The sequence below is a fragment of the Mesoplodon densirostris genome, chromosome 8, assembly GCF_025265405.1.
Source record: "Mesoplodon densirostris isolate mMesDen1 chromosome 8, mMesDen1 primary haplotype, whole genome shotgun sequence".
NCBI classification, from domain to species: Eukaryota; Metazoa; Chordata; class Mammalia; order Artiodactyla; family Ziphiidae; genus Mesoplodon; species Mesoplodon densirostris.
Genome location: NC_082668.1, coordinates 8,106,331 through 8,124,687, shown reverse-complemented (window position 1 = coordinate 8,124,687; position 18,357 = coordinate 8,106,331). Strand labels below are relative to the sequence as shown.

The 18,357-nt window shown below is 40.3% G+C and overlaps 1 protein-coding gene across 5 annotated transcripts in view; it reads left to right on the top strand.

Annotated features, from left to right (window-relative positions):
* DIS3L2 (DIS3 like 3'-5' exoribonuclease 2) overlaps nt 1-18,357 on the top strand; it is a 375,400-nt gene that overhangs the window by 60,989 nt on the left and 296,054 nt on the right. For all 5 annotated transcript variants that reach the window (XM_060107077.1, XM_060107078.1, XM_060107079.1 and 2 more), the window contains 2 exons: nt 3,631-3,684; nt 10,460-10,561. In XM_060107077.1, coding sequence (XP_059963060.1) covers nt 3,631-3,684; nt 10,460-10,561 — 156 coding nt within the window. The remainder of the gene's footprint in view (nt 1-3,630; nt 3,685-10,459; nt 10,562-18,357) is intronic.

Genomic DNA, 18,357 nt, shown 5'->3' with positions numbered 1-18,357 from the left:
TAGCATTTGCCTTATGTATTGAGGTGCTCATATGTTGGGTGCATAAACATTTGTAATTGTTATATCTTCTTTTTGGGTTGATCCTTTGATCATTATGTCGTGTCCCTCCTTATCTCTTGTAACAGTCTTTATTTTAAAAATCTGATACAAGTGTTGATACTCCAGCTTTCTTTTGATTTTCATTTGCATGGAGTATCTTTTTTCCATCCCTTCACTTTCAGTCTGTATGTGTCCCTAGGTCTGAAGTGGGTCTCTTGTAGACAGCATATAGATGGGTCTTGTTTTTATATCCCTTCAGGCAGTCTGTGTCTTTTGGTTGGGGCATTTAATCCATTTTCATTCAAGGTTGTTATCAGTATGTATGTTCCTATTACCATTTTCTTAATTGTTTTGGGTTTGTTTTTGTGGGTCTTTTTCTTCTCTTGTGTTTCCCACCTAGAGAAGTTTCTTAAGCATTTGTTGTAAAGCAACATTAGTAAATCAGGGGTACGATCGGAAGGTTTGAAGATGCCAGCACCAAGGAGGTATAGCAGGAGCCAGTGAGATGAACTTCTAAGTATCTGGGGATTTTGATAGAGAATGGAGGAATTTTTAAAGCTGTAGTGGGGAAGCAGGGGGGAAACATTCTTCTTCTGGTCCCTGAGCTATATGGGATAGGAGAGAGAAAATCGGCTCTCTTTGAGAGCACTTGAAGGGAATTGGTCACATCAGGTTTCAGTGGAGGCAAGGAGGCACCAGAGCATTCAGAAAAGAGATGGAGGATTTGGAGCCACCAGTTCCAGGCTTAGGAAAGGGTTGAGGAGGAAAATGAGGGATGAGGGTTTGGGGCAGATTAGGCGATTGTCATAGAAATATGGAAATGGAAGTTCTGGACTTATGTATGTAGGTGAGTAAGACAAGACATCTGCTAGAAGTCTCTTTCAGTTACAAGGCCATTTCTTGAGATGCTTTGCTGACAGCTTCTTCAGGCTGTGGGGATGACCGTGGTCTGCTGTGGACTCTGCTAGAGATTTTTCTTTCTTAGTGTGATCTGTACTCTCAGGGGATCTGTTCCTGAGGTCCAGTTCTTAAGAGTATGCTCCAGTCAAATTGCAAACATTTTTCTTGAACAAGGCATGTGTCTCTCCTTGTGTGCTTTTATATATCAGGAAGTTTGGGATAGACAATCAAGAATAGAATCTTTTTGGTCCTTTTAATAGTTGTTCTTTTTTTTTTTTTTTGCGGTATGTGGGCCTCTCACTGCTGTGGCCTCTCCCGTTGCGGAGCACAGGCTCCAGACGTGCAGGCTCCGCGGCCATGGCTCACAGGCCCATCCGCTCCGCGGCATGTGGGATCTTCCCAGACCGGGGCACGAACCTGTGTCCCCTGCATCGGTAGGCGGACTCTCAACCACTGTGCCACCAGGGAAGCCCAATAGTTGTTCTTTTCAAGAGTCGAGATATTTTATAATAACTATACATCGAGTATATAACCTTTAAACATTGCAAATCACTATAGTATATACCTGTAACTTATGTAACATTGTACATCAAACATATCTCAATAAAAAAACACACACAGACAAACAAACTAGAGCAAGTTACAGCCCTGAGCAGCCTGTTTCCTTCCCCTGAGTCCAGCTGTGGCATCTCTGGGTGCTCTGTCATTACAGGTACTTTCAAAGCAGAAGGCATCCTCATCTCTGTACTTCTTCATGTACTAACCATTCACTGAGCTTGAAGGGATGATAGAAGATCAGCAGTTGAAAAAAAAGAAACTTGGGGGCTTCCCTGGTGGCGCAGTGGTTGAGAGTCCGCCTGCCGATGCAGGGGACACGGGTTCGTGCCCGGCTCCGGGAGGATCCCACATGCCGCGGAGTGGCTGGGCCCATGAGCCATAGCCGCTGAGCCTGCGCGTCCGGAGCCTGTGCTCCTCAACGGGAGAGGCCACAACAGTGAGAGGCCCGCGTACCGCAAAAAAAAAAAAAAAAAGGAAATTGGGTCAGAAAATGAATTTTAAAAAATCAATGAGTTTACTTTTATTTATTTGGAGTGTTTATTTCCTCTCACTAGACTGTAAACTCTGAGGGTAGAGCCTATCTAGTATTACTCTCTCTCCACTGTGGCCCCATCACTTAGCATACTGCCTGTCATGCTAATTGTCAGGAGGTGTTTGTTGAGTGAGTGGATGAATATTGAGGATAAATATAATAAGCCTTTTCCTCCCTCCCCCAACAAGAAACAGCTGCTCTAAAAGTGAAATTGCAGTGACATTCATAAAACAGGGACTGGCCTCTGGGAGCTTTGCCTGCCTTCCTTCCCTGTCCCTCTGTCTCTTACCCTAATACAGCATTGGTGGTAGAAGAGTATTTGCCCTCTTAATCACTCTTGCCTATATTTCCTTTCTGATTTATCTTCAAATTTTCCTCCTCCATCAAGGACCAGGTCAGGCACCATCTCTGGAGCCTTGCCTAGTGCCCCCAGCTGAAAGTAAGCTGTCCCCTCACTTGTGGCATTCTTCATGTTTTACTTTATAAACAAAGACTGAGCTTGGTTCTCACTCGCCCACATTGTCTGTCTCAGGGTCTGGCACATAATCAGAATTCAGTCAATAATTATTAAGTTAAGGACTGAATGAGGATTTGTAGTAGTCTGTGTGGGATTTAACAGTAATATAAATTGTTGCATGGAAATTTGTAATTGAAACATGGTGTACCAGTGAAAGAAAGAATTATTTTCTGCTTTATTTTATGCCCTCACCTATTTTGTTAATTGTGTATCTTTGAGTCTTTCAGTATTTTAGGGGAGAGATGTTACTTAAAACACTTTCTCAAGACACCCTTTTGAGTCTGACTCTTAGGAAAATAACTGCCTCCATCCATGTGTTCCAGTGGCCTTCAGGTGCAGCTGTAAGTGGGGAGGGTTACAGCTTCCTGCAAGAGCCTAAAATACTGAACTGCTGTTGAAGACGGCCCCACCTGCACCCCTGTGCATAAATAGAGGCAGACCCTGACTTGGTGCTGGACTGACGTGAAGTTGAAGGCAGACTGGGTGGCCTGGCTGTTGGAGCCAGGATTCCCACTTACATTAAGAGCTGATTCTGGACCATTTTGAATTATTGACTCATTCAGCTCTGCAGAGGGACCAGAGTAAAAAATATGCATCCAGCCCCTCCAGACTAAGTATTCAACCTGGAAGTCAACCTGTATCACTTTGAAAATTGTCACAGAAGCAAGCAACTGTGGGAAGGTCTTATAGAATAAAAAAAGGCCATTGTGTAGTGAGGCATAATCCCCCGTAACCTTGTTCTTAAAGGAAAGGTTTATATTTGAAGACTAGCATATAAGGGCACATAAAATCCCCATAGTTGCCACTTTCCCACTCCACGCCAAACTCTGTTGCTTCTCACCCCTGCCCATTCACTGCAAGGTGCCAGTGTGAGCTTTTAGTGTTGGATGGAACTCTGTGATACAGACATCAGCATAAATCATATTTCATGCATTTAATGAATAGTTCTCATACATCTAACTTGTTTCCTAGATCGAATTGTTAAATTAATTTTAAACTTTTTATTGACTAGTAACATATGTATGGAAAGATCGTAAGTGTGTAACTAGTTAAATTTTCACAGATTTTATTTTTTATTTTAAAGGGTGTATTGAGAATTAATCCGAAGAAGTTTCATGAAGCCTTCATTCCTTCCCCGGTAAGTTCAATAACTTTATAATAAACCTAATGTCACATTTAATTTTTTAGATGTGCTGTAAAACTGAAATCATATATTCTAACTAAGAAACAGAGTCGTAAAACAAAATTGAGGATGGGCAAGGATTTGTTTCAAATTTAAATAAACAAAATTCGCCTTTGGTTAACAGCCCCTTCTGCCAATCTTAAAAAACACACTTCAAATGAAAGGGATGGCATGTATTACTAGGCTGCAGGGAGCAGCTGAACCCACACAGATACCCACCAGTTCTTGTAATTGGACACCCTTGGTTTATAGCTTAAAAGGATTTATGGGTTTTTCCACTGATTTAAGTTAATCTCTCCTAAACAAATATGCTATCTACTTTCAATCTACTGCATGAGCTATTCTGCAAATTTGTCCAAAAATAATGTGTATTTTTTTTTTTTTTCTGGTCAGAGTTTCTCACTTCACTTTTATGCAGGTGATAGACTTGGTACAAGGCTTTTTACCATTGGCTCTTTATAGTCTTCTTAGGTTCCTGACTCACTTTAATAGGCTCTGTCTCATCAAGGGAAGTTCACTCTGACATATATTTAGCAGCAGGTCTCTGGATAAGGTTTGCTTGTGCGAAGCTGGGAGAGCAATATTCTTAAATTCTTGGCCTAACTTTTCCAGCATGCCATAACTAGGATAGCCATAGAATTAGATGTTTCACAGTGGAAGAGATTATAGGAAGAAACTTCGGCTCATAGATGAGGAAATGGAATACATATATTTCAGTTAACATATTTCATTTTGTGAAATAACAAGTTTAATGAGAATACAAGTTCAGTCACGTACTTCATAAGTATTATTATTGTTGTTGTTTCAATAACCTAAGACCTATTCTGAAGCTGAGTTTTGTCCTTTTTTCCCTTGCCCTTGTCCTGAAGCCAAGGATTCACATTTGTATCTCAAGTTTAGGTCTTACCCCCTGGCTTAGATTAAAAATGTCACATGTCACCTTGTTCTCTCTTAGTCATTTTCTGTTCCTGTGACAGAACATGGTATATATTGCTGACCCTGGTGCTTAGATTATAGAATTGAGCCTCAGATTTGAGGGAGTAACTTAGCTGTGGGAGCTATTCCATCACAGTGGAAGCACAGTTTACATGGGTGTTAGATTTCAGAGTTTGCTCATAAGGTGAAATTCACATTCAATAATCATAAAAATTACCCATGAAAATCTCTTAGGAATATGCCATGTTGGAGAGGGAGTAACCATCTCTCAATAAGTCTAGCATAACCAGCATTTTCTCCACATTAGAAAGGGTGATTGTTTCTTCTTTGGCATACCAGTTGAAGGAGCTCAATTATACTAGGGGCCCCACTGTGTGAAAAACATGGATTTTTTTTTTTTTTTTTTTTTTTTTTTTGCAGTATGCGGGCCTCTCACTGCTGTGGCCTCTCCCGTTGCGGAGCACAGGCTCTGGACGCGCAGGCTCAGCGGCCATGGCTCACGGGCCCATCCGCTCCGCGGCATGTGGGATCTTCCCGGACCGGGGCACGAACCCGTGTCCCCTGCATCGGCAGGCGGACTCTCAACCACTGCACTGCCAGGGAAGCCCAAACGTGGATTTTTTAAGCACGAGAATCATACCCAGTGCAGTAAGGAGTTCACCCTGAGAGGTGCCTGGGAACTGAGCAGGTCGCCCTCCCTGCACACTGAGGTTTGCTCTCATCGATGGGAATGATAAGTGGAACTACATACAGTATTTTGACAATTTTTCTGCTTGCTTTCTCTCTCTCCTGAGTACACAGCATTGAATTTCTCTAAGTTAGATCCCTATTAGGCCGGCTCCTGACGAGTGTATGGCCTAGGACAAAATACAGATGGAGGCACACATACCTTATATTAAATATTTAAAAGTTATAAATCAGACTAACAAACTGTTAAGTAAAATACATTCATGACAGATAAAATATATTCCTTGCCAAATATACCTCCATGTACTTGTACTGGGGTTCAGATGTAGAATTCTCAAGACTCCTTGGAGCTCCATGCTGAAAGGTGGCTGCATGGAGAGGGTCCACCTCTGGCCTGCCCCTCTTCCCTTCCCAGTTCTTGCTCCCTGTCCCCTCTTTGCTGCCCTCCTGCCTCCTACCCCCCATTCAGCAAGGGCCCTTGCCCTCTAGGTGAGCATCTTATCCCACATGTCCAAGCTCTGCCCGTACCCCTTAGAAATACCCACCCATTAGCCACCTGTCAGGTCTAGGGGTGCCACCTGTGATGTGGTCTGCGTTTGGGAAGACAGACCTGAGGAAGGTGCTTATATATGCCCTGGAAATGGGCTTGGGGCTGATTACAATCCATTTAGCCTTGAGAACTCCTTACCTGTTGAGGGGTGTGGTCGGAGGAGGGCCAGAGCAGAGGTCCTCTGAAGTGTTGGCCTAGTTATGTTCCTGTAAGTTAAGTTCATGTGATTTAAATTTACAAATGATGTGTTGCCACTGTTTAATCTGGCTTGTTAAAGGAAGTTAGGCAAAAGTTACTGATGTTTCAAAAGCTCAAGTTGTTCTCCCACTTGAAATTGTACTCCTGGCATGTCCTATTTAGAATTTTTTACAGTTGTGATATTAGGATTGGCTTACTTCTATACCTCTTTTATTCTCTTATCTGGCCACTGATGGAGTAATAAAATTGTCTCAGAGGGAGAAAAAGTGCTAAATGACTCACCTCTACTACAGAAGCTCTATCAAGGCCCAGCTATAAGTGATTGTAGATACTCCAGTTTTGGACACTGGCACAATCCTGCATTCTGGTTTTGTAGATTTTCTGGTCAGTTTCAGGTTTTAGAAGCATTATGGAGAGCAGTTGAAGGGGGAGATAGTAGAGGCAATGAATTACATGTAGGTAAATCCCACCACTGGTCTAGATTTCTGAGTATACGTAGCTCGTGCCCATGTCAACTGTGAACTTGTATGAACTGGAAAAATGCTCACAGGTAGACAAGAAGGTAGGATATCAGAAGCAGGGCCTGACTGTTACCTGTCCCTGCTTTAGCAGGGAGAATAAAGATAGGAATTGATAGAAGATGAAGCCTCTGCTCTGACAATAAGAAACGGAAAGTTTCCTTTATTGTAAAATGAAGGGGTGGATTAAATATTGTCTAATGTTCTTCATAACTTTAAAATTCTAAAGTTTTTGGAGAAACAAAAATAGACTAGATTTGATCAAATTATTTAGGTTTATTCTTATTGACTCCAAAAACAGTTGAGAACTTATACAGTGTCACTTTCTGTGTTAAATATATACATATATTAACAGGCTAGAAACAATGAATTGATCATCAGGTATAAAAAAGTACTTTGTTTTGGGGGAACATGATTTAGGTTTATTGTAGTTTCTACTGATAGAAAGTTGATACTCATTTTCCTATGACAAACTCAAAATACATGGGATGTTACTTCTGTGTGTACCTGCTAGTGTTCTCTTGTTCTCAATAAAAGTAAGAATAAAATCATGTAACTTTTTTCAAAAAACCAAGATAAATTGATATTATTGAGGTGCCTTTTTATCCCACTTGGGCATAAGATAAAGAGGAGAAATGGACCAGATGTAAAAACCTGGCTTTTATAAAAAGCACAGTTTCAATTCTGAATTATATTGGTGCAAGGAGTTCTGTAGCTTTTTTGTGCATCTCATCATGGGAGGCACTCTTTGTACATCTATGGAATTTATTTCTGGTCCAAAGGGAGCTATTCCATCGGTGGAGGATGTTCTGAACATCATAGTGTACTTGGGCTGTCCTCCCCACTCCTGCCTCCTAAATATTTAGTTAGATTACCCACAGATCCCTTTATATTTCCAACAGGTTGATCATTATCCATTTTTCTTTTTTTTCTATTCTTTCTGATGGGTAGATCAAGTCTTCTGGTGTTCAAATGCAGGAATGAATTCTTTGGCCTTAAAAAGTAGTTAAGAGGTTATACTGCTGGAAACTCAGCTGTGCTCCAGACTAGAGCCCCCTTACCTATGCTATGGATTTTCTTCTCCTAGAAATACCTATGCTATTTATTTTCTCTTATTGCATGTACACTGCTTTTTTTTTGTTTACAGTGTATGATGGATGTATATGAAAAAAATATATCTTTGGGAAAACAATTACAGTTTGTTAATTTGGAAAAAAAATGTAGTTAGGAGGGATTAACTCAAACTTTTAATATTGAGCTGTCCTCAAGTATCTTTAAAATAAGAGATTCTGCAATAGATGCAGGCTTCTGAATGAATCAAGTAAGAGCTGAGTTGTGATTCAATATCTATAGATTTGTGTATTCGAGGTTCAATTCAGCCCTGCTTCTCTTCGTTTCTTGGGATAGAAACATGACAATACCAATATCTTACCCTCTTAACTCTCTAAGCTAAGAGTGGTGTAGCTGCTTCTGAAAGAGGCATCTGATTGCATACGTTTTGACACATGATGATGGGTTCGGATGACCTCTAGACAGCTTTATTTTCATTGTAGAGAAGTCAGAGAGATCCCATTACTTTATGAATTGCAGAAGGCAATTGATGATGTGTGCCACACTTCAATTGTTCACTCTTTATTTACTGGTTGCCTCTTCCTATTTCTCTGAGAAGCTTATCATGAACCGTCTTTGTGGCTGGCACGGTAGCTATTCCTTAGGGACTAGGGTGGGTCAGGTTTGGCAAAGTGTGCAGGCCACAGCTGCTAGCCTGGAAATTGAATTGGAAATTGGAAGTTGAACAGAAAGACTATTCTAAAGATCTCTAATGGTTTGTAATTGGAAACTGTAAAAAAAATACTGAGTACATGAAATCCCATTCTGTGAGTGTGGTGGTAAATTTGCAGTGCTAATTTTATCTTTATTTAAAATATCATAGTAATTACCTGCAGTCTATTGAGTGTAACATCAACTGTCTCTAGTAGAAAATTTTGACTGGTGGTGGCTTTCCAAGCCAGTTTGCTGTTACCTCCTTTGAGAAAAATTAACATTTTACTTCCCTCTTATCCTCTGAAAAGAAGCACATAATATAAACTCTTGGAAGGATGAAAGGATAAGAGTACATGTTTGCATGTTTGTTTGTTTTTTTGCATATATGTATTTTATTTATTTATTTTTATACAGCAGGTTCTTATTAGTTATCTATTTTATGCATATTAGTGTATATATGTCAATTCCAATCTCCCAATTCATCCCACCACCACCGCCCCCCTCCCCTTCTCCCCTTTCCCCCCTTGGTGTCCATACGTTTGTTCTCTACAGCTGTGTCTCTATTTCTGCCTTGCAAACCGGTACATCTGTACCATTTTTTCTAGATTCCACACATATGTGTTAATGTATGATATTTGTTTTTCTCTTTCTGACTTACTTCATTCTGTATGACAGTCTCTAGGTCCAACCATGTCTTTGCATGTTTGTTGGTGAAACATTTTGAAAATGTTTAATTTTTTCATGGAACCTTATAGCTGAAGGCATGCTTTTCTTAGCTACCTTTTCCATTTAATTATTTTTGCAAAGTAATTTGTCTTGATAAGAAGACTCTAGCAACTAATTAAGTTTGGCAGTCGATACCTAGGGAGTTCACTGGGGCTACACTGCTTCAGGTGGATTGTTTTTAAGTATGTGCTTGAGGGGAATTCCCTGGCGGCCCAGTGATTAAGACTCGGGCTTTCACTGCTGTGGACCTGGGTTCAATAGCCAAGACATGAAAACAACCCAGGTGCTAATCAACAGACGATTGGCTTAAGAAGATGTGGTATATATACATTGGAATATTACTCAGCCATACAAAAGAGTGAAATACTGCCATTTGCTGCAACATGGATGGACCTAGAGAATATAATGCTTAGTGAAGACAGAGACAGACAGAGAAAGAAAAATACTATATGGTATCACTTATATGTGGATTCTAAAAAATAATACAAATGAATCTATATATAACAGACTCACAGACGTAGAAACAAATTTATGTTTACCAGAGGTTGGAGAGGGACAGTTAGGAATGTGGAATTAACAGATACAAACTACTGTACATGAAATAGATAAGCAAATAAGATTTACTGTACAGTACAGGGAATTGTATTCAATATCTTGTAATAACCTATAATGGAATATAATCTGGAAAAAAATAACCGAATCACTATGCTGCACACCTGAAACTAACACAGTATTGTAAATCAACTATACTTCAGTTAGAAAACAAACAAACAAGCCACATTGCTCTCTCTGCCACTTCTTTGGAGGGAGTGTGACTTTGCTGGTTTTCTCCTAGAGAACCCAACTCCTGGAGCTGGTTGTTGCTCCTGCCCTTGGTTGGTTTTCTTTGGGGATTATATCAATATGTTGTTGTTCTTCTGTTTTCTTGCAAATTGTCTACTTTTTACCTTTCCCTTACAAAAATTCAGTCATGTAGAAAAGGTACCATCATGCTTTACTTTATTTAAAACCAAAAAGGGTAACTTACTCCTTTCTCATTTCAGTTATGAAAGCATGCAGTCCTCATTTTCTGCTTTATGTATTTTTGTTTGTTTGGTTTTGGCTCGTCTACAGTAGATCTTCTCTTATTTGGTGATTTTTTAGTATTATGTTAACCTGCTCTTCTGTGTTCATCACCATTTCTATTAGTTCCAAAGAGACTGAGCTTCCTCTAGGTCTGCTTGTGGCTAAATACTAGTGTTCCTGTTAACTTAGTGGACAGTTTGTAGAGTCTACAGTTTTTAAACCAAGGAAGTAATTTTTGGTTCCAAGCCGTGGTAAACTGACTACTTTATTTCCTTCTCCAACCTAGGATGGTGATCGAGACATTTTTATTGACGGGGTTGTTGCTCGTAATAGAGCCTTGAATGGGGATCTGGTGGTTGTGAATCTGCTTCCAGAGGAGCAGTGGAAGGTGAGTTAAATTTTCCTTTTATAACTGTAGCCTTCTCAGGGCCTTTTGCAGTAGTGCATCAGTGAGACATCATTAACTGAAGCAGTCACAGACCCCTAAGGCCCTTGGTTGCCTCAGAAGCAGACCACAGAATTCTTGGGACATAGAAGCATTGGGTGCGCAGACATTTAATGATTTCGGTTCACCTTGTTCCCTCCCCTATGATCTGTCTTCCCTGTCACATGTTTTGCATTGGTTTCTGGTAATTTTTAGGATAGAAAAACAGCTTGCAGGGGACATTCAAACCTGATATGTATTAATATCCCACATTTAATGCTGGGAGAACTAGAAAGACAAAGCCATAGGGATGGTGCAGTCTTCACATGTTCTTGCTGCCTCTCCTGGAGAACCCAGGCAACACATATCTAGTTCTGTGATGTCCAGTTTGGTAATTGGACTTCTCGTGGCAGATAAAAATAGACTGTGTATTTTTATAAAACAGAAATTTGGTAGCAGACGAAAATGTTTTTAACATGAGAATATTCTGGGTTTTAGTCTCCATCTGTGTCTGTCAGCTGAAAAGGAAGATTTGGTTTTGTTTTGACTATTGTTTTAAATAAGGATCAGGCACTAGAATGATTCATAGCAACAATTTCTTTGAATTGTCTTATAAAACTGGTAACCTGTATATCTAAGTCTGAATTTTTCTTCCTAGTATTCTTTTCTTTTTTTTGAATTTCATATTATTTCATTTATACAGCAGTTTCTTATTATCTATTTTATACATATTAGTGTATATATGTCAATCCCAATCTCCCAATTCATCCCACCACCACCACCTACCCCCACGCCCGTCCTCTTTCCCCCATACATGGTATCCATATGTTTGTTCTCTACATATGTGTCTCGATTTCTGCCTTGCAAACCGGTTCATCTGTACCATTTTTCTAGGTTCCACATATATGCATTAATATATGATATTTGTTTTTCTCTTTCTGACTTACTTCACTCTGTATGACAGTCTCTAGGTCCATCCACATCTACAAAATGACCCAATTTCATTCCTTTTTATGGCTGAGTAATATTCCATTGTATATATGTACCACATCTTCTTTATCCATTTGTCTGTCGATGGGCATTTAGGTTGCTTCCATGAACTGGCTATTGTAAATAGTGCTGCAGTGAACATTGGGGTGCATGTGTCTTTTTGAATTATGGTTTTCTCTGGGTATTTGCCCAGTAGTGGGATGACTGGGTCATATGGTAATTCTATTTTTAGTTTTTTAAGGAACCTCCATACTGTTCTCCATAGTGGCTGTATCAATTTACCTTCCCATCAACAGTGCAAGAGGGTTCCCTTTTCTCCACACCCTCTCCAGCATTTGTTGTTTGTAGGTTTTCTGATGATGCCCATTCTAACTGGTGTGAGGTGATACCTCATTGTAGTTTTGATTTGCATTTCTCTAATCATTAGTGATGTTGAGCAGCTTTTCATGTGCCTCTTGGCCATCTGTATGTCTTCTTTGGAGAAATGTCTCTTTAGGTCTTCTGCCCATTTGTTTTTTTTTTTTTGCGGTACATGGGCCTCTCACTGTTGTGGCGTCTCCCGTTGCAGAGCACGGTCTCCGGACGTGCAGGCTCAGTGGCCATGGCTCATGGGCCCAGCCGCTCCGCGGCATGTGGGATCTTCCTGGACCAGGGCACAAACCCATGTCCCCTGCATTGGCAGGTGGACTCTAAACCACTGTGCCACTAGGGAAGCCCTCTTCTGCCCATTTTTTGATTGGGTTGTTTGTTTTTTTAATATTGAGCTGCGTGATTCCTAGTATTCTTTTTTTTTTTTACATTTATTTATTTATTTTTGGCTGCGTTGGGTCTTCATTCCTGCGCGCGGGCTTTCTCTAATTGCGGTGCGTGAGGTCTACTCTTCATTGCTGTGCGCGGGCTTCTCATTGCGGTGGCTTCTCTTGTTGCCGAGCATGGGCTCTAGGCACATGGGCTTCAGTAGTTGTGGCTTGTGGGCCCCAGAGTGCAGGCTCAGTAGTTGAGGCGTATGGGCCCAGCTGCTCCGTGGCATGTGGGATCCTCCCAGATCAGGGCACGAACCCACGTCTCCCACACTGGCAGGCGGACTCCCAACCACTGCGCCACCAGGGAAGCCCTTAATTTCTTTTTAGACATTTTAATAGAGATCTTGAAAGTATATGGAGGCCTAGATGGTTTCACTTACTGATGAATTCCACTAAACATTTAAGGAAGAAATAGTCCTGATTTTACAAAAATGCTTACAGGAAAAGCAAGAGAAGGATACCTTTTCCATCTCATTCTGTGAGGCCAGCATTGCCCTAATACCAAAACCAGGAAAGGACTTTTTAAGAAAAGAAAGCTACAGACCAGTACTCCTCACAAATATGGGTGAAAAAGTCCTCAACAAAATATTAACAAATAAAATCCAGCAATGTATTAAAAGGATAATACAACATGAGCAAGTGGGGTTTATCTCAGGAGTGCAAGGTTGGTTTAATATCTGTAAAGCAATTTGGCGTAATTCATCATATTAACAGGCTAAAGTTAACCCCATATTTAAATCAAATGCTATCATTTTGATAGATGCAGAAAATATATTTGATAAAAGTCCACAACCATTCATGATAAAAACTCATAGTAGACTAGCAATAGGACTTCTTCAGTCTGGTGAAGAATATCTAGGAGATACTTATAACTAACATTATTCTTAGTGGTGAAAGAGTGGATTTTTTTTTCTGCTATTGGGAATGAGGTAAGACTGTCCCTTCTCATTCCTTTTATTCAACATCAGACTGGAGATTCTAGTCAGTATGATAAAGCCATAGAAAAAACATTTAGATCGGAAAGGATGAAGGAAAACCTTCTTTATTCTCAGACTTTGTGATTTTCTATGTATAAAAACCTAAGGAATTTACAAGAAAAGCTACTAGAACTAATAAGTGAGCTTAGCAAGGCTGAAGGACAGAGGCTGATATACAAAAACCCATTGTATTTCTATATAGTAGCAATGAAAAATAGGAAGTTGAAAACTTTCTTAAAGTACCATTTTTAATAGGATGAAAAATATGAAATACTTAGGGTTAAATGTGACCAAAGATGTGTAAGACTATAAAACATTATTGAGAGAAATTAAATAAGGCCTGAGTAAATGGTGAGAAATACTGTGTTCATGAATTAAAAGACTCAATATTGTTAAACTGCGAATTCTATTCAAATTGATCTGTAGATTAAGCATAATTCCAAACAAAATCCTAGCAGGCTTCTTTGTAGAAATTAACAAACTGATTTTAAGACTTATTTGAAAGGGCAAAGGACCTAGAATAGCCAAAACAAAGAACCACAAAGTTGGGGGACATATACTACCTGATTTCAGTACTTATTATAAGGCTTTGGTAATTGAGACAGTTTGATATTATCAAGATGGACATATAGATCAATGGAGCATAATAGAGAATCCAGAAATAGACCCATACCTATATGACTAATAAATTTTCTACAAAGGTGCCAAGGTAATTCAATGGGGAAAGAATATCTTTTCAACAGGTGTGCTATTAAAATTGTGTAGCCATATGAAAAACAATGAACTTCAACCCTTACCTTGTACCATATATAGAAATTAACTTGAAGTGAATCGTGGATCTAAATACTGTAATCTTTCTAGAAGAAAATAGAGGAGAAAATTTAGTGACCTTAGATTTGGCAAATATTTTTTAAGTGTAATATAAAAAATATGAAATATAAAAGAAAAAAATCAATAAATTTTTAGTTAAAATTATAAACTTTTAGTTTTCAATAGACAGTTATAAAAAATGAAAAAGCAAGCCACAGACTAGGAGAAAATATTTGCAAAACACTTATCTCACCAAAAACTTTTATCTAGAATATAAGAACTCTTATAAGTCAATAATAAACAAACAACCCAGTTAAAAACTATATTAAAGATGTGTACAGATACTTTACTGAATAAGATATATGGATGGCAAATAAGCATATGAAAAGATGCTCAACATAATTAGTCATTATGGAATGGAAATTAAAAGCACAAAATACTACTGCAAAATCACTAGAATGGCTAAAGTCGAAATGGCTGACCATAACCAGTGTTGGCAAGGATATTGAACAAGGATCCCTCATATGCTGCTTGTGGGAATACAAAATGGTGCAATCACTTTGGAAAACAGTCTGGAAGTTTCTTAAAAAGTTAAGCATACACCTAACATATGAGCCAGCTATTCCATTCCTGGATATTTACCTTAGCAAAATTAAGGCATTTGTTCATATAAAGATTTATATGTCGGGCCTCCCTGGTGGCGCAGTGGTTGAGAGTCCGCCTGCCGATGCAGGGGACACGGGTTCGTGCCCCGATCCCGGAGGATCCCACATGCCGCGGAGCGGCTGGGCCCGCGAGCCATGGCCGCGGAGCCTGTGTGTCCGGAGCCTGTGCTCCGCAACGGGAGGGGCCACAGCAGTGAGAGGCCCGCGTACAGCAAAAAAAAAAAAAAAAAAAAAAAAAAAAAAAAAAGATTTATATGTGAAAGTTCATAGCAGCTTTTTTGGTAATAGTCCCAAACTGGAAACCACTCAAGTGTCCATCATCATGGAAACCAATTTTCGTATATCCATTCAATGGAATACAACTTAGCTGTTAAAAAAAATTAAGGAATTATTGATACATGTAATAACATGGGTGAATCTCAAAATAATTATGATGGGTGAAAGAAGCAAGACAAAAAAGAATACACTCTGTATGATTCCATTATATAAAACTGGAAAATGCAAACTAATTTATAATGACAAAAGGCAGATCATTGGTTGCCTGGGGTGGGAGTAGGACCGGGGGATTACCAAGGGGCCCCAAAGAAACTTTTGGGGGTGATGGACATGTTCATTATCTTGATGGGATAGTTTCATAATTGTGTATGTCAAGACCAATCAATTTGTGTACTTTAAATATATGTAGTTTATTGTATGTCAGTTATACCTCAATAAAGCGGTAAAAAATAGTGAAAATGAAGAAACAAACAAACAAAAAGAAGATATTTGGACAAATGAGTCTGGAGCTCCAAGAAGAGACTGGGACTAGAGATATAAATTTGGGAATTACCAACATAGGTGTTAAAACCACACAGTAGATGAGGTCACCTAGAGAGTGTAGCTAGAGAAGGCAGCTGAATCCTGAGTTCTTGGGCAAGCCAACATTTAGAGGTCAGCAAGAGGATCTCCAGAGGTCAGGTAAGGAGACTGCAGAGAGGCCTGTGCCCCTGATATATTGGGGTATGGGCCATTATGGTTAAATTCCACCAGTGCCTGGTTTAGAGAAAAGGCTGATGCATCCTGAGGGTGTAGTGGGCAGAGGACCAAGTGAAATGGGTATCAACAGGCTCAGGCTCTCATAGGCCATATAACCCGCCTGAACCTAGGGAGGCCTTTTTTGATCTACCTTCCTTGATAACTTTTTCAGACCTGTTGCTGGCAAGAGGAAGCTTCATGGAAGGAGTCAGTATACCTTTAGCCCTTAAGCAAGGAGGAGGAGGATGTTTAGTGAAATATGTTCTCAGGATTAAGCATAGGAAGCCCAGACCAAAGAGGCTAGAGTCAGGAACTGTTTTTTTTTTTTTTTTTTTTTTTCTCCAGTATGCGGGCCTCTCACTGTTGTGGCCTCTCCCGTTGTGGAGCACAGGCTCCGGACGCACAGGCTCAGCGGCCATGGCTCACGGGCCTAGCTGCTCCGTGGCATGTGGGATCCTCCTGGACCGGGGCACGCACCCGTGTCCCCTGCATCGGCAGGCGGACTCTCAACCGCTGTGCCACCAGGGAAGCCCAAGAGTCAGGAACTTTTGATGAAATCCTTTTAGCTGTAATTTGTAATGGTCCGCCTATATTATTTCTGCATTCCCCCAAGTGTAAAAACAACTTTCCAGTTAGCAGTACACTTCTTTTTTTTTTTAAGATTTTTTTTGATGTGGGCCAATTTTAAAGTCTTTATTGAATTTGTTACAATATTGCTTCTGTATTATGTTTTGGTTTTTTGGCCACGAGGCATGTGGGATCTTAGCTCCCCAACCAGGGATCGAAACTGCACCCCCTGCGTTGGAAGGCAAAGTCTTAACTACTGGGCTGCCAGGGAAGTCCCGAGCAGTACACTTCTTAAAATGCAAAGAGTCCCTGTTTATCCTCTGTGTTGTCCAATCTGAATCTCTTTAATAGTCAGTCTTGTGGAGAGAAATACTGCAGAGGCTAGAGTGGACCATGGCATCTTTCAAGTCAAAAGAAAAGTAGGCTAAGTCTCTGAATCTTGGGTGCTAGGTATTGCCTGGGACCTCAGAAATGGTGCTAGAGCTTAATTGTAGAAAAGCCTCTGATGGTTTTCTTACCAATGCCTAAGACTCCTGAACCAGCACAGAAAAGGGAACTTCGGAGCCCACTTGGCTTTGGAGACTGCCATCAGAGCTACTGGCAGGTGGGCCAGGCACCTCATCAAGAATCATAGCAGTCACTGTCCTGTACGGGAATGGGCAGTGCTGGGGTTTCTAGGCAGATGGATAGAGGGAAATAGAGGGACTCAGAAGGCCAGTGTTGGTGTTAGTACTGAGGAGTCTGGAGAGGAGGTGATATTCATGAAGGACGTGTGCAGAGCAAAGCTGACAGTAGCTGTTTTTGGTCAGAGAAAGATGGATGTGAGGATACGTCATTAGAATTGAGGCCAATCTTATAGGCCAGTGCTTGTCTCTAACTTGCAAATGATTCACCTGGGGATTTTGTTAAAATGCAAATTCTAATTTAGTAGATCTGAGGTGGTGTCCCAAATCGTGCATTTCTAGCAAGTCCCCAGTCAACATTGGTGCTACGGGTTCTGGAACCATCCTTTGAATAACAAGGCTATAATACGTGAGTCAGGAGAAGAGAAGAAAGAAGCAGCTAGGGAACTTGGGGATGAACTCTCTGGGCCCAGGATCTGAGACTTGGTTGGCAGGAAGATAGTTGAGGAAGAAATGTGAACCTTAACACTTGTGGCTGGGCCCTGATGTCTGCCTGAGAGACTGGATCCTGAACCTCTTATTATTAATGACATCCTTTTGAGCAAGGATTGGAATGGATATAGAGAAAGGCCTAGACTGGCAAGGAGAACCCTACCCTTTGTGTTGCTGGTAGAAGGGGTGATGACAGAGGGGCTGCCTTGGTATGTATATAGGCCCTCTTCGGCTTTCAGAAGATTTGAAGTGTACAGAGTGGCTCAGGGTTCCTTACTTGTTCCGTTTCTGTGGAGTTCCTAAAGGTCTTCACAGTGGCTGCCTGACAACTGCTTTTTATATTCAAGTCAGCCCCGTTAAGTATGTCTCTTAGGCCTCATTGGAATAAGTATTTCACAGCTTCCCATTCTGAAGAGGGAGCTCTGCTGGCTGTAGCCCACCTGTGACAGTTGTTGGTGACAGGGTCAAACTAGAGAGAAGAGAATATTCAGCCTGTCATCAAGAATCCCTGACATGTAGAATATAAACATCTCAAAGGATACTGGCCAATTGTATTACAGGTTTGTTAGTACAAAAGCATATTGTTATCAAAGGAATCTGTCGTCAATGGTGTGAGCAAATGCGAATTAATTGGATTATTCATCTTTGCTTCTCTATTCTTGTTGTGCTCACCCCTCTTGGGTATGTAAACAACAGTTCTTTTAGCTGTAGTAGTAAATAGTCAATTTATTTCACAGCATGTTTTTTGGCAAAATAGATAGCTGTAGAAGTATCAAGCTGTGAGGCAATAATAAAAAAATTTGCTCTTATATAACAATT